This window comes from Bubalus kerabau, chromosome 4 (genome assembly GCF_029407905.1).
Source record: "Bubalus kerabau isolate K-KA32 ecotype Philippines breed swamp buffalo chromosome 4, PCC_UOA_SB_1v2, whole genome shotgun sequence".
NCBI classification, from domain to species: Eukaryota; Metazoa; Chordata; class Mammalia; order Artiodactyla; family Bovidae; genus Bubalus; species Bubalus kerabau.
This window is the reverse complement of record NC_073627.1, coordinates 66296301-66321254: the sequence shown is the minus strand read 5'-3', so window position 1 is coordinate 66321254 and position 24954 is coordinate 66296301. Positions and strand designations below refer to the sequence as shown.

General features: G+C 45.5%; 1 protein-coding gene across 8 annotated transcripts in view; it reads right to left on the bottom strand.

The window, feature by feature from the left end:
* Nucleotides 1-24954, bottom strand: part of PALLD (palladin, cytoskeletal associated protein) — a 369615-nt gene that overhangs the window by 198579 nt on the left and 146082 nt on the right. For all 8 annotated transcript variants that reach the window (XM_055577607.1, XM_055577608.1, XM_055577609.1 and 5 more), the window contains 3 exons: nt 11643-11821; nt 2376-2442; nt 836-941 (listed from right to left, as the gene is read on the bottom strand). In XM_055577607.1, the coding sequence (XP_055433582.1) occupies nt 836-941; nt 2376-2442; nt 11643-11821 (352 nt within the window). The remainder of the gene's footprint in view (nt 1-835; nt 942-2375; nt 2443-11642; nt 11822-24954) is intronic.

Below are 24954 nucleotides of genomic sequence, written 5' to 3'. Positions count from 1 at the left end.
TTCCCAACCCAGGGATCGAACCCGGGTTTCCCTGCGCTGCAGGTGGATTCTTTACCACTGAGCCACCAGGGGAGCCCTGTAATTTGTAAAACACCCATGGGCGCTGGCGCTCAGTGGCTGGAGGGTACACTGATGTTCGTTAGACAGACTTATGACTCAAGAATGAGCTCACATTGCAAAAGTCTTGGGTTTACAGATGCCCATCATAGCACCAAGGCTAAGTATCACATTTGATTTAGAGACATCTAGATTCTAATTTTTTACATAAAAAAAGCTTCAGGTCTTCTGTGTTTGCAAAGTGAATTCACTACAATGACCCAGTCGTGGGTACTGTTGTTCTTCTTGGATAAAGCAGTCATACGATGAAATGAAAGCAGGATGAAAATGCACAGTGAAGTGAAGGAATCTGAATATTCCTGTATTATCTGTTAAGCTCTCAGAGGACACGTGGACTTCTGAGCTCTATCAGGTGGACTTTGTGGATAAGGTGGACTTTTCTCATTATCTGCTTTGTTTTAAATGAGCTAATGAATTTGGCTACATGGAAGATGGCACACATGTGAGTGAGAATCAAGCAGTAACAGCCAAGACAGATACCACTTTATCAGAGTATTAGCTTCGAGAAAAAGAAATTCCCAAAGGAAACACAGATGTTGATTAATCAGTGGTATGTCTCAGATTAAAAATTATTTTTAGTGCATTAAAAGGAAGAACTTAACTTATCATTGTCTTTCCTCCCAGTTGTGTGTCCATTGAGGAGATATTTCAAGGGAGGACTAGTTGGGGTCTTGACGCTAAAGAGCCTGATTCCCCTCGGGCTGTGGATAAGGCTCACCTGCTGAACAGGGACTGACAGAGGCTGGATCACAGCTGTGGTCACTCCTGACTTTGGAGATGATGATCCAATGGTCAAGGACACGGAAGTGGTTTTCTTCTGAGCTCTGGAAAGTAAGGAGTGAAGACTTGGGTCAGAATTTCCTAAGAAGGAATTATTCTTTGAAACATTTCCACAGAACAGGCCAGTTTCTTTATGTGTGCTCAATCTGCTTCAACTGTAACTGCTTCAGAAATGGGGACCCACAACCCATAGTTAGAACAGTGGTGCTCAGTGTATATTCAGACGGTCCCCACAGTCATCAGCAAAATAAATACACAGATGAAAGTAGCTCATGAACTATGTATCTCAGCTCTTATTAGAAAGCAGAAAGTATTGAACTGGAAAATCCTAAGAGAAAAGATAATACTTAGAAGAGCCCAGTCTATAGCAGTAAGCAGATAATGTTTAGGAAATGTTTAGGACCGGGCATCTATATTTAATTCAAAGTTCTGGTGGTTGGTTTTCAGTACAGCAACTGCTCTTCATTCCAGTTAACCATTGTGTAAAGTTGAGAATGTCTTGGACTGTGGTCTTTTCTTAGTGCATAAAAGTTAAGAGTTGTTTCTAGGCCCAATTTTGCTAAGTCACAGGCTATGTAATCTCAAGTGAGTCATGTAACTTCACTAAACTTGAGATCCTTGTCTGAATGCACAGGTAGCAGAGTGTGTGATCTTATTAAGAGCCCTTTAACACAAATGCTCAGTTAGCACTCAAGTCATGTTTCTTTGCCACCCCATGGACTGTAGCCCACCAGGCTCCTCTGTCCATAGGATTCTCCAGGCAAGAATACTGGAGTGGGTTGCCATGCCCTCCTACAGGGGATCTTCCCAACCCAGGGATCAAATCCATGTCTCCTGCATTGGCAGGTAGATACTTTACCACTCAGCCACCAGGGAAGCCCCCTTTAACATGAATGGTCAGTGATAATTTGATACTGAATGGCTGTGATTGTTATGTATATACTAGTAAATCAAACATATTAGTACAGTCTCAAATTCATGGAGTTTTCTACAAAATCTTGGTAGCTTTTATCTTTGCAAGATAATTAAGATCCTAACATATTACTAATAATCCCTATGTCTTTGTAGGGAGAATTAAATTTTGAGATTTTCATGACATGATCTAACTGGAGATACACTTTATCCAAATGGAAATCCATTTCTAGCCTAATTAGATATTTTCTAATTTATGTGATAAGTTGTCATTTACATTTTAGTAATGATTTAAGTAATTTTCTCTCAGTGTGACTGCTCCTTCTACACATTTATAAGCAGTCAGCTGTCCTTGGAACTAACGTTGTGGATGGTTAGACTTTGGGACACAGATGATGAAATGCAGGTTTCAAAGTTCAAAAGTCAAAGACTGTGTTCCAGGTTCAAGCCTCTGATCTCTGACCGACATCAGCTGACCTCTGCCTTCAGTGCACAACACGAGTGGCGTCACTGGGCGCAAGTCTGCTGACACTTTCTACTTCACTGACGGGATCGTATACACTTACTGTGGCATGGCTCCAGGTTTTGATCTGAAAGCTAAACTTTCACTGTCAGAGTCTGTTGAACTGGCACCTGAGTGGAAAAAAAAAATAACAAACATGTAGGTCTATAACCTATTAACAAATAACAAAGATCTATACCCGCTTCCAAGGGCAATATTCTTCATTCAGACAGTAACATACAGAGTCTTACTTTGAAATAGAGAATGTTTCATACCATTTTTACTTAGGCTATTTTTTCAGATAATCAGTTTAAAAAAGAAATACTGAAAAAGTTTTCTTCAAGTCAGCATGTGTTTCGTGTCAGATTTATTATTGGTTTCATTTTTGTCCCTTTGGGCATTGTAACCATACTTTTAAATGGCTTAGAAACTATGGAATCAATGTGTGTGTGTCTGTGTGTAAAGAAAGCCATGGTCTTAAACTTCAGCTCTTTCCAGCAGATTGCACGGTAGCAGGAGCAGTGTGTGTGCTCAGTCGTGTCCGACTCTTTTGCACCACCATGGAGTGTAGCCCACCAGGCTCCTCTGTCCATGGGATTCTCCAGGCAAGAACACTGGAGTGGGCTGCCACTTCCTCCTCTTAGGGGATCTTTCCAACCCAGGGACTGGACCTGTGTGTCTTGTATCTCATGCATTGGCAGGAGGAATCGTTACCACTGTGTCACCTGGAAGACCAGATTACATGGTGTGGATTATCAATACCTTCACTCATTAATGAGGAGATGCTTTCTGACTCTGACCAGCTGGAACTTGACTGTGGCTTCACTCTTGAATGGGGGCATCTCTAGTTTGGATCATACCCTCCCAAGTTCATTTGCTTCATTGCTGTGTTTAAATTAAGGGTCACCTCATTGGGTTTTCAAGCCAAAAGGCAGGTTGTACTTAGATTTTAATACTCATGTATTTTGTGACAAGAGATTTTAGGTGACATTTAGAATAACTGTGATGGTTAGAAGTACATTCTTGATCATTCCTTTATGAGACATATTTAACACGAGTTATTTAAATTATCTATTTAGAATACCTTAAAGTAAAATAATATATGCTTATAGAAAAGTAAACCTGGGAAAGATTAAAGGCAAAAGGAGAAAGAGGCAAAAGAGGATGAGATGGTTAGATGGCATCACTGACTCCATGGTCTTGAATTTGAGCAAGCTTTGGGAGACAGTGAAGGACAGGGGAGCCTGGGGTCCTGCAATCCATGGGGTTGCAAAGAATTGGACACGGCTGAGTGGCTGAACAACAACAGGAAAGTAATCAAGCAGCACAGAATTGTGTGACGTCAAGAGTGCACACCAGGACATCACGTCCCTGATGCCATCCTGCATTTGCTAACAGTCTGGCTGTAATTTTCAGATAAACTGAGTGTATTAACAAGCGTACAGTGGACCGCCCTGTTATCAGTGGGGGATACATTCCAAAACTCCAAAACCATCAGCTCAGTTGCTCAGTCGTGTCCGACTCTTTGCGACCCCATGAATTGCAGCACCCCAGGCCTCCCTGTCCATCACCAATTCCCGGAGTTCACCCAAAATCATGTCCATCGAGTCGGTGATGCCATCCAGCCATCTCATCCTCTGTCGTCCCCTTCTCCTCCTGCCCCCAATTCCTCCCAGCATCAGAGTCTTTTCCAATGAGTCAACTCTGTGCATCAGGTGGCCAAAGTACTGGAGTTTCAGCTTTAGCATCATTCCTTCCAAAGAAATCCCAGGGCTAATCTCCTTCAGAATGGACTGGTTGGATCTCCTTGCAGCCCAAGGGACTCTCAAGAGTCTTCTCCAACACCACAATTCAAAAGCATCAATTCTTCAGTGCTCAGCTTTCTTCACAGTCCAACTCTCACATCCATACCTGACCACTGGAAAAACCATAGCCTTGACTAGACGGACCCTTGTTGGCAAAGTAATGTCTCTGCTTTTGAATATGCTCTCTAGGTTGGTCATAACTTTCCTTCCAAGGAGTAAGCGTCTTTTAATTTCATGGCTGCAATCACCATCTGCAGTGATTTTGGAGCCTCCCAAAATAAAGTCTGACACTGTTTCCACTGTTGCCCCATCTATTTCCCATGAAGTGGTGGGATCGGATGCCATGATCTTCGTTTTCTGAATGTTGAGCTTTAAGCCAACTTTTTCACTCTCCTTTTTCACTTTCTTCAAGAGGCTTTTGAGTTCCTCTTCACTTTCTGCCATAAGGGTGGTGTCACTTGCATATCTGAGGTTATTGATATTTCTCCTGGCAATCTTGATTCCAGCTTGTGATTCTTCCAGCCCAGCGTTTCTCATGATGTACTCTGCATAGAAGTGAAATAAGCAGGGTGACAATATACAGCCTTGACGTACTCCTTTTCCTATTTGGAACCAGTCTGTTGTTCCATGTCCAGTTTTAACTGTTGCTTTCTGTTGACCTGCATATAGGTTTCTCAAGAGGCAGGTCAGGTGGTCTGGTATTCCCATCTCTTTCAGAATTGTCCAGTTTATTGTGATCCACACAGTTAAAGGCTTTGGCATAGTCAATAAAGCAGAAATAGATGTTTTTCTAGGACTCTCTTGCTTTTTCCATGATTCAGCAGATGTTGGCAATTTGATCTCTGGTTCCTCTGCCTTTTCTAAAACCAGCTTGAACATCTGGAAGTTCACAGTTCACGTATTGCTGAAGCCTGGCTTGGAGAATTTTGAGCATTACTTTACTAGCGTGTGAGATGAGTGCAATTGTGCAGTAGTTTGAGCATTCTTTGGCATTGCCTTTCTTTGGGATTAGAATGAAAACTGACCTTTTCCAGTCCTGTGGCCACTGCTGAGTTTTCAAATTTGCTGGCATATTGAGTGCAGCACTTTCATGGCATCATCTTTCAGGATTTGAAATAGCTCCACTGGAATTCTATCACCTCCACTAGCTTTGTTTGTGGTGATGCTTTCTAAGGCCCACTTGACTTCACATTCCAGGATGTCTGGCTCTAGCTGAGTGATCACACCATCGTGATTATCTTGGTCATGAAGATCTTTTTTGTGCAGTTTTTCTGTGTATTCTTGCCACCTCTTCTTAACATCTTCTGCTTCTGTTAGGTCCATACCATTTCTGTCCTTTATCGAGCCCATCTTTGCATGAAATGTTCCCTTTGTATCTCTAATTTTCTTGAAGAGATTTCTAGTCTTTCCCATTCTGTTGTTTTCCTCTATTTCTTTGCATTGATCGATGAGGAAGGCTTTCTTATCTCTCCTTGCTATTCTTTGGAATTCTGCATTCAGATACTTATATCTTTCCTTTTCTCCTTTGCTTTTTGCTTCTCTTCTTTTCACAGCTATTTGTAAGGCCTCCCCAGACAGCCATTTTGCTTTTGCATTTCTTTTCCGTGGGGATGGTCTTGATCCCTGTTTCCTGTACAATGTCATGAACCTCCGTCCATAGTTCATCAGGCACTCTATCTATCAGATCTAGTCCCTTAAATCTATTTGTCACTTCCACTGTATAATCATAAGGAATTTGATTTAGGTCATACCTGAATGGTCTAGTGGTTTTCCCTACTTGCTTCAATTTAAGTCTGAAAACCATTAACAGCACCAAACCCAGTCAATGGTATTTTTCCTATACAGACATACCTAAGATAAAGTGTAGTTTGCAATTTGGGCACAGTAAGAGTTGAACAACAATAACTAATGGTAAAACAGAACAACTATAACAGTGTAATTATATTACAGTTATAATAACGACAACGGTATATGACTATGGTACCTCTCTCTCGTAAAATATCTTATTGTATAAATCTAATGCCTTCACATACTGGGTGTAAATTTTAGGGTTTGAGACATAATAGCAAAACAATGTGGATTTCTTTTGCCTTCTTCACTACCTTATGGATTGAAGGTCATTCTCACCATCCATCTTGGTGACCTCAGCATATGGTTTTCTCCCCTTTTCTCACTAACTCTCACCTTTCACTTAAAGGAACCCTGCGTGGCTTCCCTGTGGCATGTCCAAACTGCTAGCATCACTCCCCTGATGCTGTGGGGCCATTTTTAGTAAAATTATGGTCAGTAAACACAAGCCCTGGGCCCTCAGCCTGACAACCTCGGTGACTGACAGGCGGGACAGGGATAACTCACGGCCCAGGGGCCGAAGCTGAGGTGAGCAATCTCCTCAACCCTGCTCAGACGGCGCAACATTCAAAAGTGGTCAACTGTTTACTTATGGAACTCCCTGTTTAATATTTTCACACTGCAGCTTTCACTTTCCCTGAGACCTCAGATGAGGGGAGACTGTATATCTGTGCACATATTTGCACAAACAGAATCACACTACATGTGTCTCTGCAGTTGGCTGTCTGCCTGCAGTCAGCAGCTTCTCAGCTGTTACTGAGGGTGAGCGCCCTGCTCAGGTAGTTGTGGGTGTTCGCCATCCTGCACCCACTGAAGCCCTCACTCCAGAACCAGTGCTCTGCAAGAAGAGCAACCACCACAGTGAGAAGCCCGCACACCACAGCTGGAGAAAAGCCCGTGCAGCAACGACGACCCAGGTCAGTGAAAAATACATAAATAAAATATTATTAAAAAAAAAACAACAACAGACAAGCCTTTGGAGTTTTTTAAAAGAAAAAACATGAACACAAAAAACAGAAGCAATTATTGAAGGGCACCACTTTATCCAATGTGTCTGCACTATAGCGTCACTCTTACCGGTTAACCGCACTGCTCAAACTAAGAAGCTCTTTACTACTGGCGAGGAGCTGATCCCACCTGCTGCTAAGGACATCTGTCCTGAACTTTTGGGAGACGCTGCAGCTCAGAAGGTGGCATGTGTTCCTCCTTGACCAGCACGGTAACTAGATGAGCTGGTGAAACAGCAGAGGGTGCTGGGGCAGGACTGCTGGGGGGGTGGGGGGGTGGGTGAGTGAATGCCCGTGGGACGCAGTCCAGGCTGACGAGTCTGCTGACATGGGCAACAGACAGCAGTGCTTGTTTCCGTGCTATATGTTTTCCAGGAGGATGTGCAAGAGGACATGCTACCCGCACTTTTGTTGCCAGCCAACACCACAGCCACTGAACTGTTAAGTCTTGGAATGACTATGAATCAGGAAACGGAGGGGGTCACTGTGCGTCAGTATACACTATCAGCATATACACAGATGGAGCGGCTGCCGAGACTGGAAGGCTTTCTGGTTTCACTACTCGATCAAAGACTTCACTTCTGGATATGTCTACCTCCTGTGTCATCCACAGAGAACCAAACACTGGCTAGCCAGAAAATGTCGCCCAAACATAGCAGTGCTTTGCACGATGTGATTAAAATGATCAACCACACTAAATTACATGCCCTTAACTCACGTCTGTTGGCACAGCCCTGTGAGGAGATGAACACCGAGCACACACATCTGCTCTTGTACACAGAAGGGAGAGGGCGTTCTAAAGGCAGTGCCCTGGCCAGTCTCTGAGTTATGAGAGCCACTCCAGAGATTTCTTTTAGAAAAATTGTCACTGCTGGCAGCACATACCTGTGACACAAAGTGGGTCCCAAACCTTACTCACTTGTGTGACATATTCAACCTGTTCAATGAACTCATTCTGTCACTTCAGCTGTGCTCAAGTTGGCAGATAAAGCAGCTGTGTTCAGAACAAACTGGAATCACGAGGGCAACAAGTGAGGATTGGGAGTTTGGACAATTCAAACATCAGCAGAGAGTCTGAAAGAGACTGAGCCACAGCCTTCTTTCTCCCAGCTAGAGCATGATCACCTATCTCAGCTTTTCAAAGGAGTTTGAGCATTACTTTACAACCACAAAAGACCCGGGAGCTGGGAAGGAATGGACCCATGACCCATCTGTGAACAGGCCAGGTGAATCAACTTTGTCCATGCTAGAAGAAGATCAACTGCTTGAGACTGCAAATGATGGTGGCCTTAAGAGTACGTCTGATACAACTTCACATCTCCAGCCATTCTGGATTAAAGTCAAGGTGGAATATGCTGAGGTTTCTACAAAAGTACCAAAAAGCCTGCTTCCATTTCCAACATCCCATCTTTGTGAAGCAGGGTTTTCTGACAGCAACCAAAACGAGATGATGGAGTAGACTGGACATGAGAACACACTCTGGGTGTTCCTGTCACTCCCGCTGCCTCTAGATGGGACCATCCAGTTGCAGGAAAACAAGCTCAGGGTTCCCACCGATTCTGCACTATGGTGAGCTGTGTGATTATTTCATTATATATCACAATGTAATACTAACAATGAAATAAAGTACACAATAAATGTAATGCAGTTGAATCATCCCAAAACCACCCCCACCCCTGACCCTCAAAAAATTGTCTTCCACGACACAGGTCCCTGGTGCCAAAAATGTTGGGGACTTGAGCATCCTGGGCACCACCATGAAATTGTTGACGGCGGCGCCTCACCGCCCACACGCTGCTGGGGGAGTCCATTTCCTTCTCCCTTCCCAGACTTGGTCCCCTGGCACCGTACTCTGTCTCCCTCTGCAGGGTCTGTTTTCTCTCTTGGATTATTTTCACAGAAGGGAAAAGAAGTCTTTCACACAGGCTCTAGTAAGTCTGCTATGAAAACCAACAAGCAAACAGACTGCAAAAAGCATCCTGACCCTGTGCTCCTGTCCAAATTCCAGTCCCAGCCCTGTGGCATCTGGGCAGGACCTCCGGGCACCACCCAGGCGTCCCCACGTTTCCTTCCATGTCCGAGGACTTCGGTGCACTGGTCCCTCCAGTGCTCATGGCCCCTCTTGTTGAAATCGCCATCAGCACCCGTAGCTGTGCATCCTCGTCCTTTGCGAGAGACCTCCCGCAGTGGGGGACCAAGTCGGCTGGCTCTCCCTCCCTGCCTCCTCAAACACTGACCTGCTCCACCCGCCCAGGGCTCCCCCTTTGCTCCCTGGCCAGCACCTCCTTGCCCTGGTGCACCCAGGTGGGGGGTCATCCTCGGCTCAGACAGTCCATCTGGTCCTGTGCCCTGGGCCACCATCTACTTCCTGAAACTTCCAGGACACGTCCTCACCCCGGGCAGTAGCTATACCCACACATTCCCCTGCCTGGCTATGTCCACTCGGCTGTCTAGATGGCCATGCACACAGGTCACCCACTCCCCTCTGCGCCCAACTCCCCATCTTCCCATCTCATGATGGGCCACATCGTCCACACCAATGGAGAAGCCAAAACCCCTGGGTCTGCTGGTTGCCGTGACCCCTCGGCCCACACCTGCTCTACCACGTGGCTGTGGAGTCTGACCGCCTCTCCCTCTGTCTACACAGCGTGCCTCCCCAGTATCACCATCTCTCCTCGGGCCTGCTGCAGCACGCGTCTCACTGGGCTCCGATTACAAGCCAAACTTCAGTTTAAAAACAGAAATCGGGCACTCTGACTTTTCAGTGTAAAGCTTCACAGGTGATGATTTTATGTAGAGTAACGGCCAGCTTGCTGGTGGTGCCCACAAGGCCCCACATCCCGTGTGAGCTGGCCGTCGCCCAGCTGCCCCTCTGGCCCAGGACACACTCGCTACCCCTGCGGCGACACCCCAACCACGCCCGCATGTCCGGAGCAGCTTCCCCTTGGCCTTCCCAACACTTTCCTCAGAGTTGGGACCAAGGGCAGATGCCACCCCTCAGAAAGACCTCCCGACTTTCCCCCGCCACCTCTGCTCTCTTCCAGGCTTGCTGGGGGCAGGCCCTTCACCTCCTGGAGCATTCCTGAGCAAAGGCAGAGGCCTAGCCTGTCCAGCAAGGGTCCCCACCCCGCACCCAGACCTCTGCCTGCCCTCTAGGGGCCTCTCGGGGAACACGTGGCCACTGCCCCAAAGCTCAGTGATGTCCTGAGATGTTCCAGACGCACATCCCAGGCCCGTGCTGGATGGGCTGATGACCAAGTGACCCCAAGATCCTGAGTTCACCTGTGTCTTCCTCTGTGGCTGCTAAGAAGGGGTCACACTGCCTGGATCTAGTCCTTGAGGCTCAGGTAAGTGTGTGTGTGTGTGTGGGTGTGTGGGTGTGTGTGTGTGAGAGAGAGTGTGTGTCTGTGAGAGACAGTGTGTGTATGTGTTTCTGTGTGTGTGTGTGAGAGACAGAGTGTGCGTGAGGTCTGGAGCTCTACAAGTCTCTACAACTCCTCTCTGCAGTTTCCCCAGCCACAGAAGGGGGTGATTTTCCTAAGCACTAAATGAGATAATCCATGTAGAAATGAAGACCAGTGCCTGGTTCCTAGCCAACACAAGGAGAAAAAGTTCATTACTGTTCTTAAGCTGAAATTTTCTCAGTACCATTCTAAAATTTGATGCACAGGACAGTGACATTTAGACAGTTTCCAACCAGTAGGCCGTTACATTTTTAGGGATGGTTTTGTTGAGGTCTCTGAATCTATAAGAAATTTCCTAGCCTCTGGTAACCGGTCCCATACTGTATGCTGAGAGCAACAGCAACGAGGTTCAAGAAACAACAGAGACGCCCCAAGTCTCATGGAGTAAGGAACGCAGAACCATCCTTTCCATTCAGTCATAAGAGGAGGCCAAGAGTTTGTGTGAAATTCTCTCCCATCTCATGTAATTATTCTTAGAGGTAAAAATACACCAAAATCAGGCTTTAAAAAAGCTATCGCCCTGACTTCACGGGGGCAAGGAGCAGTTTCCTACAGCGCTTTCCAATAGGCTCTTTAATCTGGTTCCGCCCAGACCGCTCCTCCCATCTGGTTCCACCCAGACTGCTCCTCCCATCAGCACCGGGATCTGAAGCCGGACCCGCGACCACACGTGGCCAGTGTAACTGGGGATGTTTCCCCATGTTAAGTAGCTCATGCAGGGACCCCAAAGGCAGAACAGGACTGCAGTGTGGAGGGCTGCCATGCTAAAGACCACATTCAGTGAAATCAAGTTAGAGTCCATGGCATCCAGGGTCAGACCCTGAAAGAGGTCTACAATTAATAAAAACAAGAATATTCAAAAATATTCAATCCTTTAACTTTCCCGTGAATGATATCCTAAGTCTTTAGAGCTGAACATTGGTTACAGAGCTAGTACTTCAGTATGTTCCCATTCTTATCTACCAGAGAAACTAAAAATAAGTCGGATATTTAGTGTTATAAATTTAAGTTCACATGGCTGAAATGTTTTAAATGAAAAGGAACAAATGCTGACATCAGACATCATTGATGTATGCCCAAGTGTCAGAACAATTTCATTTACCCATAAAGCTTCTGGGACAACTGAGGTTTGATTCACGAAGTTGGAAAGTCACATTCATAAGAAGTGATGGGTCCCCTCTCACCCACACCCTGCACCCCTGGGTACCTTCGATGAACACCTCGGCGGAGGTGCTGTCGGAGCCACTGGAGTTTGCGGCCAGGCAGGTGTAGCGTCCTGTGTCGTCCTCGAAGGCCTCGGCAATGACCAGGGTGTGCAGGTCGCCCCCGTCCCAGAGGATCTGGATGTCGGGACTGCTGTGTAGCTCACTCCCTTCACAGAACCATCTGCCGACCAACAGGAGTTGCAGGATGGGAGGGAGAGAAGGAAACGAGATGTTTACAACAACAAAGCACTAGCAAGAGGTGAGAGGCTGTATAATGAGATGCTCGAGTTCCTGACATCACTGAACACTATTACATTTGGGACCATGAAATGCATGGCTAGACTCCTTCCCTGGGTCTTCATCATAAAGCGTCTTGTAATTTCATCAACGTGGAATGAAGGAACATCATCAAGCTGGGAAAGCGCCAGTTACAAACTGAAAGGAACACAATTCCAAGGGCCTTATAGATTTTTATCACTAATGCCTCTCACACCTGTTACAATGTCATCTACTGTCCTCCTCTAGAAAAAAATATGAAAGTGACAAGAACATGGTACTCAAAAGATGTGATATGTCCAGGGAGACTGAGGGTCACACTACAGCCCCGGGCAGCAGAGTGCCTGCTGAGCTGCCAGCTGGGCAGATTAATACCCGCCATACCACTGCTATTTGGAGATCTTTCCAGTGGCACACCCAGCCGTGTGGGCAGGGGCCATGGTGGTCTGTGATTCATTCTTGCTGGTCTTACCCCTTTCCATCCCCTGGGTCTATGATGTGGGAGGCGGCAAGAGGCCAGACCATTTTCATGAGGGTTCCTCCTCACAAGCCGAGCACCTCAAACTCTCAACAGGATTTTTACCAAAAAATAAAATAAAATAATGAAGCTTCCCTAACCCCCTCCCCTTCAAAATGAGATTTAAAGAAATATGAAGGAACGTCCACCAACAAGTAAAAGGATTGACAACTATCCAGTTGCATCAGATCCTAATCAGCATCAGAGATTTTCTGAATCTGAAGCTCTAGAAAATTCTTTGGACTTGGCCTCCTTTACATGTCACTGAAGACTAGTCTTTTCTGCACTTAGACAGCATACTATAGATATCTGTCTGTATTAAATCTGAAAGCAAAGGTAATAAATTGAAGAAAGTAGGGAAAACCACTAGACCACTCAGGTATGACCTAAATCAAATCCCTTACGACTATTCAGTGGAAGTGAGAAATAGATTCAAGGGATTAGATCTGAGACAGAGTGCCTGATGAACTAAGGATGGAGGTTCATGACATTGTACAGGAGGCAGTGATCAAGGACATCTCCAAGAAAAAGAAATGAAAAAAGGCAAAATGGTTGTCTGAGGAGGCCTTACAAATAGTTGTGAAAAGAAGAGAAGCTAAAGGCAAAGGAGAAAAGGAAAGATATATCCATCTGAATGCAGAGTTCCAAAGAATAGCAATGAGAGATAAGAAAGCCTTCCTCAGTGATCAGTGCAAAGAAATAGAGGAAAACAATAGAATGGGAAAGACTAGAGATCTCTTCAAGAAAACTGGAGATACCAAGGGAACATTTCATGCAAAAATGGGCACAATAAAGGACAGAAATGGTATGGACCTAACAGAAGCAGAAGATATCAAGAAGAGGTGGGAAGAAAACACAGACGAACTATACCAAAAAGATCTTCATGACCCAGATAATCACGATGGTGTGATCACTCACCTAGAGCCAGACATCCTGGACTGTGAAGTCAAGTGGGCCTTAGAAAGCATCACTACGAACAAAGCTAGTGGAGGTGATGGAATTCCAGTCGAGCTATTCCAAATCCTAAAAGATGATGCTGTGAAGGTGCTGCCCTCAATACGCCAGCAAATTTGGAAAACTCAACAATGGTCACAGGACTGGAAAAGGGCAGTTTTCATTCCAATCCCAAAGAAAGGCAATGCCAAAGAATGCTCAAACTACCACACAATTGCATTCATCTCACATGCTAGCAAAGAATTTTGAGTAGCTCAAAATTCTCCAAGCCAGGCTTCAACAGTATGTGAACCATGAACTTCCAGATTCTCAAGCTGGATTTAGAAAAGACAGAAGAACCAGAGATCAAATTACCAACATCCATTGGATCATCAAAAGAGCAAGAGAGTTCCAGAAAAACATCTATTTCTGCTTTTTTGACTGTGTGGATCACAACAAACTGTGGAAAATTCTTCAAGAGATGGGAATACCAAACCACCTTACCTGCTTCCTGAGAAATCTGTATGTAGGTCAAGAAGAAACAGTTAGAACTGGACATGGAACAACAGACTGCTTCAAAATAGGAAAAGAAGTACATCAAGGCTGTAGGGGAGAAGGCAATGGCATCCCACTCTGGTACTCTTGCTTGGAAAATCCAATGGATGGAGGAGCCTGCTAGGCTGCAGTCCATGGGGTCGTTACGAGTCAGACACAACTGAGAGACTTCACTTTCACTTTTCACTTTCATGTATTGGAGAAGGAAATGGCAACCCACTCCAGTGTTCTTGCCTAGAGAATCCCAGGGACAGGGGAGCCTGGTGGGCTGCCGTCTATGGGGTCGCACAGAGTCAGACACGACTGAAGCGACTTAGCAGCAGCAGCAAGGCTATAGATTGTCACCCTGCTTATTTAACTTATATGCAGAATACACTATGAGAAACACTGGGCTGGATGAAGCACAAGCTGGAATCAAGACTGCTGGGAGAAATATCAATAACCTCAGATATGCAGATGACACCACCCTTATGGCAGAAAGCAAAGAAGAACTAAAGAACCTCTTGATGAAAGTGAAAAAGGAGAATGAAAAAGTTGGCTTAAAGCTCAACATTCACAAAAGTAAGATTGTGACATCTGGTCCCATCACTTCATGGCAAATAGATGGGGAAACAATGGAAACAGTGACAGACTTTATTTTTGGGGGCTCCAAAATCACTGCAGATGGTGACTGCAGCCATGAAATTAAAAGACACTTGTTCCTTGGAAGAAAAGTTATGACCAACCTGGACAGCTTATTAAAAAACAGAGACATTACTTTGCCAACAAAGGTCCATCTAAAAGCCATGGTTTTTCCAGTAGTCATGTGTGGATGTGAGAGTTGGACTATAAAGAAAGCTGAGTGCTGAAGAATTGATGCTTTTGAACTGTGGTGTTAGAGAAGACTCTTGAGAGTCCCCTGGACTGCAAGGAGATCCAATGAGTCAATCCTAAAGGAAATCAGTCCTGAATATTCATTGGAAGGAGTGATACTGAAGCTGAAACTCCAATACTTTGGCCACCTGACGCGAAGACCTGACTCATTAAAAAAGACCCTGATGCTGTGAAAGATTGAAGGCAAGAGGAGAAGGGGACAACAGAGGATGAGATGGCTGGATGGCGTCATGGACTCAATGGACATGAGTCTGAGTGAGCTCCAGGAGTTGGTGATGGACAGCGAGGCCTGTGTGCTGCAGTTCATGGGGTTGCAAAGAGTTGGACACGACTGAGCAAATGAACTAGCTGAACTGAAAGGTAATAAAACAAACCGGTTTGCTAGTACTCAGTGTATTAACCACAGAAACTATGCTAAAAAGACAAACAAACAAACAAAAAACACAAGCACAGGATACTTAGAAAAGAACAGCCATGACTTTGGGAATTAAAAACCATTTGAAAAACCAGCCAATTGAGCAATCATGTAATGCAAGGCATACTGCTTTTGAGGCAACTGAGAAGGGCAGTATTCCTTGATCCTGGGCAGTTGGTGGTTTCCGTTTCCAAAAAGTCCTGGAGAACATTCCGGCCTAAAACTATCTTCTAGCTCCTTCCTCTTTGCTCTCTCCACAGTCACAATCCAGGTCCTCACTCCCGAGGACTGACTGTGGCTTAAGCATTGCTTGATCTGAAGTCTTCTAATTGGCCTCGTCATAGCTGGCATGCTGAGGACTCCTCTCTAGCCTGTGTCAGGCGAGTGCATTTGACACTGCCCTGCATGAATCGTCCCCTCAACTACAGGTCTGCTTTCCTGTAACTTGGGCCCAGCTTCTTTTATCACACTCCTACAGAATCCTGCATGGATTGCTTGTCCCCTACACAGCCCTCAAGTATTTTCTGCTTCTCCTCCCCTCTCAGGAGCTCTCTCCTCACCCTCTGTGTTCATCCCACCCTGGGGCTACTCTCCTCACAGCCAAGTGAATGGTGCTTTCAGCACACTGAAGTCTCCAGAGCACAGGCTGGCTGGATGCCCTCTGTGTGAATGGCACTGTGCTAAGTGCCAGAGGCCCTGGGAGGAGTCATGCCCCGTGGACTCTGGAACCAGCCAGAGTCTAGGTGTCTGTATGGCACCTCGAGTGTGCTAACCATCCATAAAAAGATAAGAACCAACTGTCAGAGGAACAATAGAGCATGAAAAAAATGCAACAAAGGTTTAAAAGAAATGACAGTTAATCACCCTGGTCAGACCTGCTCCACGGGGACAGCTCTGCCAGCCACGCCAGCGGAGTGGCACCCTGATCTCGTGCAGCACGCTGTCTATAGGCCCTCACCAGTCTCCCCAGTGCCCTGAGCCAGGAAATTGTTTTCATGTTTTTAAAGGTTAGGAAAAACTCAGAAGAATAATAGTTTGTGACACATGGAAGTTACATAGAGGACAGATTTAGAGTCTGTAAGTTTGAGGAAGAGAAACTAAAGAACCTCTTGAAAGTGAAAGAGGAGAGTGAAAAAGTTGGCTTAAAACTCAACATTCAAAAACAAACTAAGATCATGGCATCCAGTCCCATCATTTCATGGCAAATAGGGAAAAAATGGAAACAGTGACAGACTATTTTCTTGGGCTCCAAAATCACCACAGATGGTGACTGCAGCCATGAAATTAAAAGATGCTTGCTCATTGGAAGAAAAACAATGACTAACCTAGACAGCATACTAAAGAGCAGAAATACTACTTTGCCAACAAAGGTCTGTCTAGTCAAAGCTATGGTTTTCAAGTAGTCATATATGGATGTAAGAGTTGGACCATAAAGAAAGCTGAGCACCAAAGAATTGATGCTTTTGAACTGTGGTGTTGAAGAAGATGCTCGAGAGTTCCTTGGATAGCGAGATCAAACCAGTCAATCCTAAAGGAAATCAGTCCTGAATATTCATTGGAAGGACTGATATTGAAGCTGAAGCTCCAATACTTTGGCCATCTGATGCGAAGAGCTGACTCATTAGAAAAGACCCTGATGCTAGGAAAGATTGAGGGCAGCAGGAGAAGGGAAGGACAAAGGATGAGATGGTTGGATGGCATCCCCGACTCGATGGACATGAGTTTGAGCAAGCTCTGGGAGTTGGTGATGTACAACAGGGAGGCCTGGTATGCTGCAGTCCATGGGGTCACAAAGAGTTGGACACGACTGAACGACTGAAGTTTTAGGGGCTCAGAGCCATGCCCCTGAACTCACCCAGTGTCTATGGCAGCCTTCATGCTGCAGCGACACCTGGGTCACTGGGACAGACTGCATGGCCCACAAATCCTGAAACAGTTACCATCTGGATTTTATAGGAAAACGGTGATCCCTGAGCCAGCAGCATCAGCACCATTTGGGAGCTTGTTAGAAATGCAGTATCTCTGGGGGTTCCTGAGAAAAGTAAAATCAGAGCTACCTATGATCTAGCAACCCCACTCCTGTGCATATATCCAGAGAAAGCTCTAATTCCAAACAATGCATACACTGTACCATTCACTGCAGCAATATTCACCTACTGTGAACCTAAATGTCCACCGACAGGTGAATGGATAGAGAAGATGTGGTACATATATACAATGGAACATTACTGAGTCATAAAGAGGAATGAAACAATGCCATTTGCAGCAACACAGATGGACCTAGAGATAATCATACTAAGTCAGGTCAGAAAGAGAAAGACAAATACCATATGGTATCACTTGTATGTGGAATCTAACATATGACACAAATGAACCTATCTACATAACAGAAACAGAATCCTGGACATAGAGAATAGAGCTGTGGTTGCCAAGGGGCAGGGGGTGGTAGAGGGTTGGATTTGGAGGGTGGGATTAGAAGATGTAAGCTTTTATACACGAGATGGATAAACAACAAAGCCCTACTATACAGCATAGAGAACTATATTCAATACCTTGGGATAAACCATAATGCTATGCATGCATGCTAAGTCTCTTCAGTCGTGTCCGACTCTGTGCGACCCCATAGACAGCAGCCCACCAGGCTCCCCCGTCCCTGGGATCCTTCAGGCAAGAGTACTGGAGTGGGTTGCCATTTCCTTCTCCAATGCAGGAAAGTGAAAAGTAAAAGTGAAGTCGCTCAGTCGTGTCCGACTCTTAGCGACCCCATGGACTGCAGCCTGCCAGGCTCCTCCATCCATGGGATTTTCCAGGCAAGAGTACTAGAGTAAGGTGCCATTGCCTTCTCCAAACCATAATAGAAAAGAATATAAAAAATGTGTGTGTGTGTATATATATATATATATGTATATATATATTTACACACATATAACTGAATCACTTGACTGTACAGCAGAAATTAACACAACATTAACATACTTCAGTACAAAGTTAAAAAATAATAACTAAATTTAAAACAATACAGAATCTAGAACCTCACCCCAAACCCATTGAGACAACTTGGATTCTGGTGATTCACACACACATAAGGGGTGGAAGTTCTGGCCTGCCACGAGTGGGCCATGCCAGCCTGATCACAGGGCCCTGGCTCTCCCCTAAGGGGCCACGCTTCTTGAGCACAGACACCAAACTGCGTGTCTTAATCTCTGACCCTCTGCACACAAGTGCCCGTGAAACTGTATTGCTTCTCTCTTCTCTACAATGCAAAATGTATAGCATTATTCACTTGGCAATTGATATTACATCATTTCCTACCCTCTGTGTTCTTTATACCATTATCTGAGGCCTAATACATTTATGGCTTACTTTCCCATCTAGAAAACGGACTGTTTTTCACTAATCCATAGAGTACTGTCACAGTCACAGCATCCTGGCAAAAGACTAAGAACATTTAGTCTTCTTTAAAGAAGAAGAGCTAACAGTCGAGTCTGTTGATTCCATTTTGACCTTAAAGTCACCCTCCATTAAATTCTTGTTGCTAGCACAGCTTAAACTACAGCGTAAATACACAAAATCGGTGCAACAAAGGTGTGTGTAGGGGGTGGGGAGATACAGCCCAGGTGTGACACTCTGTCCCCTCACCACCCCCCGACCCTGTCCTGAGGCAGACGTCACTAAGGGTTACAGTGTCCTCAGCCAATGAAACTAAGGATTACAGTGTCCTCAGCCAATGAAACTAAGCATTACAGTGTCCTTAGCCAATGAAACTAAGGATTACAATATCCTCAGCCAATGAAACTAAGGATTACAGTGTCCTCAGCCAATGAACCCGAGTGCCTTGCGGTGGCAGGTCTCATAGCAACCGAGGTGCAAGTCTGCAATGAAACACCCCTGCCATCCTCACCTCGGTCTCTTTCTAGAAAATACACTGGTTTTCCTCCAGATCCTAAAACCGCCTCTCTTCATTACAAGGAGAGGGTGGACAGAGGGCTGGGTGCAGAGGCAGCCTATGGACACGTGACATGTGCTTAGCGCCTACTAGGGGAGCATTCCATTGAGGGACGTCTGCATGTTTTCTCATCCCGTTTCTAACACCTGGAAGCCATTTACTCAGTGGACAGGACAGTGTACTGGGAAATCAAATCCGACTATCTACACACCCATTCTGTACCTCCAAGTCTCAGCTTCCGGCATACTGCTAAGCTGCTAGTATAAAATGGGTAAAACATTCCATACGATCTCACAGTTAGAATGAGGAGATGATAGAAAATTTGGGAGCTGTGATAGCTTTTAAGAGCTTATCTGATACAAATTAATGGAAAGAGCATGAATCTTTATTAACTGCCTATTACATGCCACATGCTTCACAAACATGGCCTGGTTTTATCTGCCATCAACCTTGTGAAGTGGTTTGTTACTGTACTGAAGATACAGGCAGCTCCCATTTATCCATAGAACACTGACAATTAAACACAGACAAATGTGTGTTTCAACTGTCTTCAACTGTGTCTTTCATAGTCTTCAAACTTTTAGTTTCCTCTTTCATCAAGCTTTTAAAACTATGGATAGAAACAAGCTGTAATAAAGTTTCCTGGTTCTTTCTCTAATCTTGATGGAGTCACTAAGCAGCTATGTAATTGCTACACCACAGCTGCTGAGGAGCGAACCTTGAACCTCAGTGAGCATGGTAAATCCCCAATCAAAAGTATTTAGACTTGCTCAAGTCAGAGTAAGCCAGTTGAGACCGGCTGTCAAACTCTAAGGCCATAAACAGGGTATGAAAATAAGCCTGTATTAATTAGGAATAAAATGTAAACAGGCTAGCAGATGCAATCTCACTCATTCATTCCCTCATCAACAAATTATTAATTCAACCAGCAAAGGGCTCCCTGCACTTAAATTCCAACATAGAAGCTGACCACGGTACAGACGAATAGATCTGATAGACAGAGTGCCTGAAGAACTATGGACAGAGGTTTGTGACATTGTACTGGAGGCAGTGATCAAGATCATCCCCAAGAAAAAGAAATGCAAAAAGGAAAAATGGTTGTCTGAGGAATCAAGGCTATGGTTTTTCCAGTAGTCATGTATGGATGTGAGAGTTGGACTGTGAAGAAGGCTGAGCACCGAAGAATTGATGCTTTGGAACTGTGGTGTTGGAGAAGACTCTTGAGAGTCCCTTGGACTGCAAGGAGATCCAGTCCATTCTAAAGGAGATCAGTCCTGGGTGTTCTTTGGAAGGAATGATGCTAAAGCTGAAACTCCAGTACTTTGGCCACCTCATGTGAAGAGTTGATTCATTGGAAAAGACTCTGATGCTGGGAGGGATTGGGGGCAGGAGGAGAAGGGGACGACAGGGGATGATATGGCTGGATGGCATCACCGAATCGATGGACATGATTTTGGGTGAACTCCGGGAGTTGGTGATGGACAGGGAGGCCTGGCGTGCTCCAATTCATGGGGTCGCAAAGAGTCGGACACAACTGAGCGACTGAACTGAACTGAACTGAACTGAGGAGGCCTTACAAATAGCTGTGAAAAGAAGAGAAGCTAAAGGCAAAGGAGAAAAGGAAAGATATATCCATCTGAATGCAGAGTTCCAAAGAATAGCAAGGAGAGATAAGAAAGCCTTCCTCAGTGATCAATGCAAAGTAATAGAAGAAAACAAAAGAATGGGAAAAACTAGAGATCTCTTTAAGAAAACTGGAGATACCAAGGCAACATTTCATGCAAAGATGGGCTCAATAAAGAACAGAAATGGTATGGACCTAACAGAAGCAGAAGATATTAAGAAGAGGTGGACAGAGTGCTTGAGCAGGTGCTGCTGCCGCTAAGTCACTTCAGTCGTGTCCGACTCTGTGTGACCCCATAGACAGCCAGGCTCCCCCGTCCCTGGGATTCTCCAGGCAAGAACACTGGAGTGGGTTGCCATTTCCTTCTCCAATGCATTAAAGGGAAAAGTGAAAGGGAAGTTGCTCAGTCGTGCCCGACTCAGTCGTGTTCAATTCTTTGTGACCCTAGGGACTGTAGCCCGCCAGGCTCTTCTGTCCATGGGATTCTCCAGGCAAGAATACTAGAGTGGGTTGCCATTCCCTTCTCCAGGGGATCTTCAGTCCCATGCAGGGACTGAACCCGGGTCTCCTGCACTGCAGGCAGATTCGTTACCATATTGATTAGCCATCAGAAAAGCCCGAAGGTTCATTATAGCTTCTCACGTATAGATTCAGCTTGTTCTGGGGCTCCGCAACCCCCACGCCCCACCCCCGTGGCACTAGTGGTAAAGAACTTGCCTGCCAATGCTGGAGATGTTAAGAGATGCAGGTTCAATCCCTGGGTTGGGAAGATCCCCTGAAGGAGGAAACGGCAACCCACTCCAGTATTGCCTGGAGAATCCCATGGACAGAGGAGCCTGGTGGGCTACAGTCGATGGGGTCGCAGAGTCAGACACGACTGAAGCAAAGAATGCAAGGGACAAGCTAAGTAGTGAAGTCCCTCGTGGGATTTTTCCACCTGGAGGACTGAACAGATTCATCTTGCTCTGGATAGAATACTTGGGCTGAAATTAATCTATTAGAGACAGTATTATATTGATGGACTTGTTTCCTTTTTACTCAAAAAGGATTATAATACATAGGAAAAAAGGATTGCAGTAATTAGAGCTTTGTAAAATGACATGTTTCTTCATATTATTCTGTGCTGGGATTTTGAAATCAACAATGTTTTAATATACAAATACCCGCATATTTCTTTTTGTTGCAAAATGTCTTTTTTCCAGCCTAAACATGGGACAGTGCCAGAAATTCAAGGTTCCTCTTATGGCACTGCAGGATGTGGGAGGACTGAAATTTGAGAAGGTGTTTTACCCAGAAAAGCTTATATTTAATTGTTCACTTTCTACGTTTCAAGGGGAGGTGAGCTGTAAGCCTGACTTGGCCTGAGTACGATGCTGGCAGAGAGGGCCTGCATGTGACTGCAGCTCTGGGAAGCCTCTGCTTGGGAAGGCAGTGGGGAGGAGGATAAGTCACATCAGGGGCACTGCAGCTGTTTCTGAGCGAGCGGCTGCCTTTGGGGACCACCAGTGGTTTCCGTCTTGGACAGCGTAAGGCTCACCTCCCCCGTTTCCTGCCCTTCTGCCCTGGGCACCTGGCAGCCAGCCTCAGAGCGGCACACTGCAGCTGGCTGTACATCTGGGAAAGCTCAGAACACCGGTCCTCCGAGACTGAGGAACAGTGCTGATCTTTACGACAATAAATCCAACTGCTAAATGAAAGGAACTAACAAATCCACTGGCCAAGCAGAGTTTATACTTCTCGGCATGGAGATGATAGTTTATGTTAAAAAAAACCACATATGGCACCACTCAACTTCCACACTGACTAGTATCTATTCTAATACTATCACTTAAAAGGAAATATATATTTTAGGGACTGACGGTTTTTTTGGGTTTTCTTATTTTTTGTACCACACTGATGTGTCATGGAAAATTTCTGCATCCTGAATTTTAAACATGCTGTTTTTAAAAAGAACAAATCTGACTTATTAAACTTATAAAGTCTCATCAATGGATCTTGACTAATACCCTCCAACTCGGACAAGGAAAACGGTAACTCTCTGAAGTCAGTTAATTAAAACAATGAGAGCTTATGAAATACAAACTTTTAAAAATGGTTGAGTTATCATTTTCTCCTCATAAGGCAGTTTCCTTAGGCTCAAGGGGAAGACAAGTTATGCTCAAAGATTTCTGCTTTGCTTCTCAACTCCACTGATCTGTACTTTTCAGAAAAGTGTGTGGTGATCATGTGTGTGTGCTCGACTGCTCAGCTGTGCCCGACTCTTTGGGACCCTATGGACTGTAGCCCGCCAATCCTCTGTCCATGGAACTGTCCAGGCAAGAATACTGGAGTGAGTTGCCATTTCCTCCTCCTGGGGATCTTCCTGACCCAGCGATCAAGCCTGTGTTTCCTGCATTGCAGGCACATTCTTTACCCTGAGCCTCTTGGTAAGCCCGTCTGTGGTGACCACATGCTAGCCAATCGGGCCCACAGCAGTCCCTTCAAAGTGCAAGCAGCCACATGGCCTTGTGGAAGCGCATGTTGGGAGTAAACCAAGGAACCAGTTTCTTTAATGCTAACAGAGTGGAAATCAAGGGTGGGGAAGAGCCCAGAGACAGGAGTGGTTCAGCAATGACTCTGTTTTCCAGGAGCCCTTGCTCCCTAGGAAGGGCAGTGCTCTGCCCTAAGGTGGAGAATCACCAACACGGAACCGGCAACCTCTACCCAAGACAAACCTCGCTCACGCTGAGCTCACAGGCAGGCTGGCCGCAGACATCCCATTTTATACGTCTTCAGTTAAGCAGCAATTAACTTTTACAGAGCATTTTTTGTCTTGTCACCAAAGATTTCTTAATTCTTTACATGTGTTCACATGAACCGCAAGACACACCATGTTTATTCTGTCGAGTGGATTTATAGGCAGACCAAAGTGAAGTTAGTCCTTGGCTAAATTTACTATGGCTATAATTTCATGACCGCCTAGCTCGAGGGCCAACAGCTAAATCTGTGTGGACAACAGATGTACTTTAACCTTATGGTCCAAAAGAGACCAATAAATAGATTGATGTCTTGAAATTCAAAGCACAGGAAATGATAAAATAGATTCTGAACCGAAACCAGACTCAAATCGAACAATTCTTACCTCTAATCATCACTTTGTCTCCCAAGATGGGAAGATTAAAATAGAGGAAGACCAAAGAGCTCAGATAAAACAGAACCTAGAGAATGATCTGACCTTGTCTTGTTCTGACCGTGACAGGCCACCTCACGTCTGGATGCTGCGTGCAGACAGATGTTTAATCACGGTCCTGAGACACAACTGTGCGAACAGGCAAGTGGGATCCACACCAAGTCTGTGCACTGCCAGGGGCTGTTACACTCTCAGGCTGCTTCTAATCAGTTCCACACTGTGGAATTAGTTAGAGGCTTAGGGTTGGCAGGCTGCAGTCCAGTTCTGGTTCCGCCCGGTCCATAGACCAGCCCAGCTGAAGGAGACGCAGACCTCCTCTCTTTGGGGCTGAGTTTCCTTGTCTGAGTCTCCTCCTAGATGTCCCTAGAAACTAGTTCTGCCGCCAGTGGGCAGATACCGTTGAAAAGGATTCTGGGGCCAAATAGGTTTTTAGATCACCGGGGGAAACGGAGTTCAACATCTGTCTTCACTACAGAACTTTTTAGAACTCTGGGCCAATGTGCACTTTCCAGATAGAAAGATGGCCATCCTACTGGACCACAGAACACACGCTCTGAGAATCAGGCTGAAGGACCAGCGTGACATGGACACAGACTGGGCTGAATTGTCACTTGGTTCCCCACTAACTCTCTGATAGTGACATGAGGAACAAGAAGGGAGAGAGGCCCCCAACCCTCCTGTTGCTCATTCACAAATTCCCAGCTGAGAAAACAGGTTCATCCTCAGCAGTTGTCTATGCAAGCACAAAGCTCAGCATGACCCAACAGGTTGCTTCAGAGCTACCTGCCTGGTAACTCATGCTGACGTTCCGAGCCTGGGAGCCCGGGCAGAAGACGCCTCACCAGACCCAGAGGAGCAACCTCAGCTGGTTCGTGCTGCAGGGCCGTGGGCAGTCGGTACCTGTCGCTGCATCAGGGCTGCATTCTGGAGGGAATACAGTGGGAGGCAGTTTATGAGAAGCACACGGTGCTTCTGGAGCGGGTCCATTCCACACAAGGATTGTCTC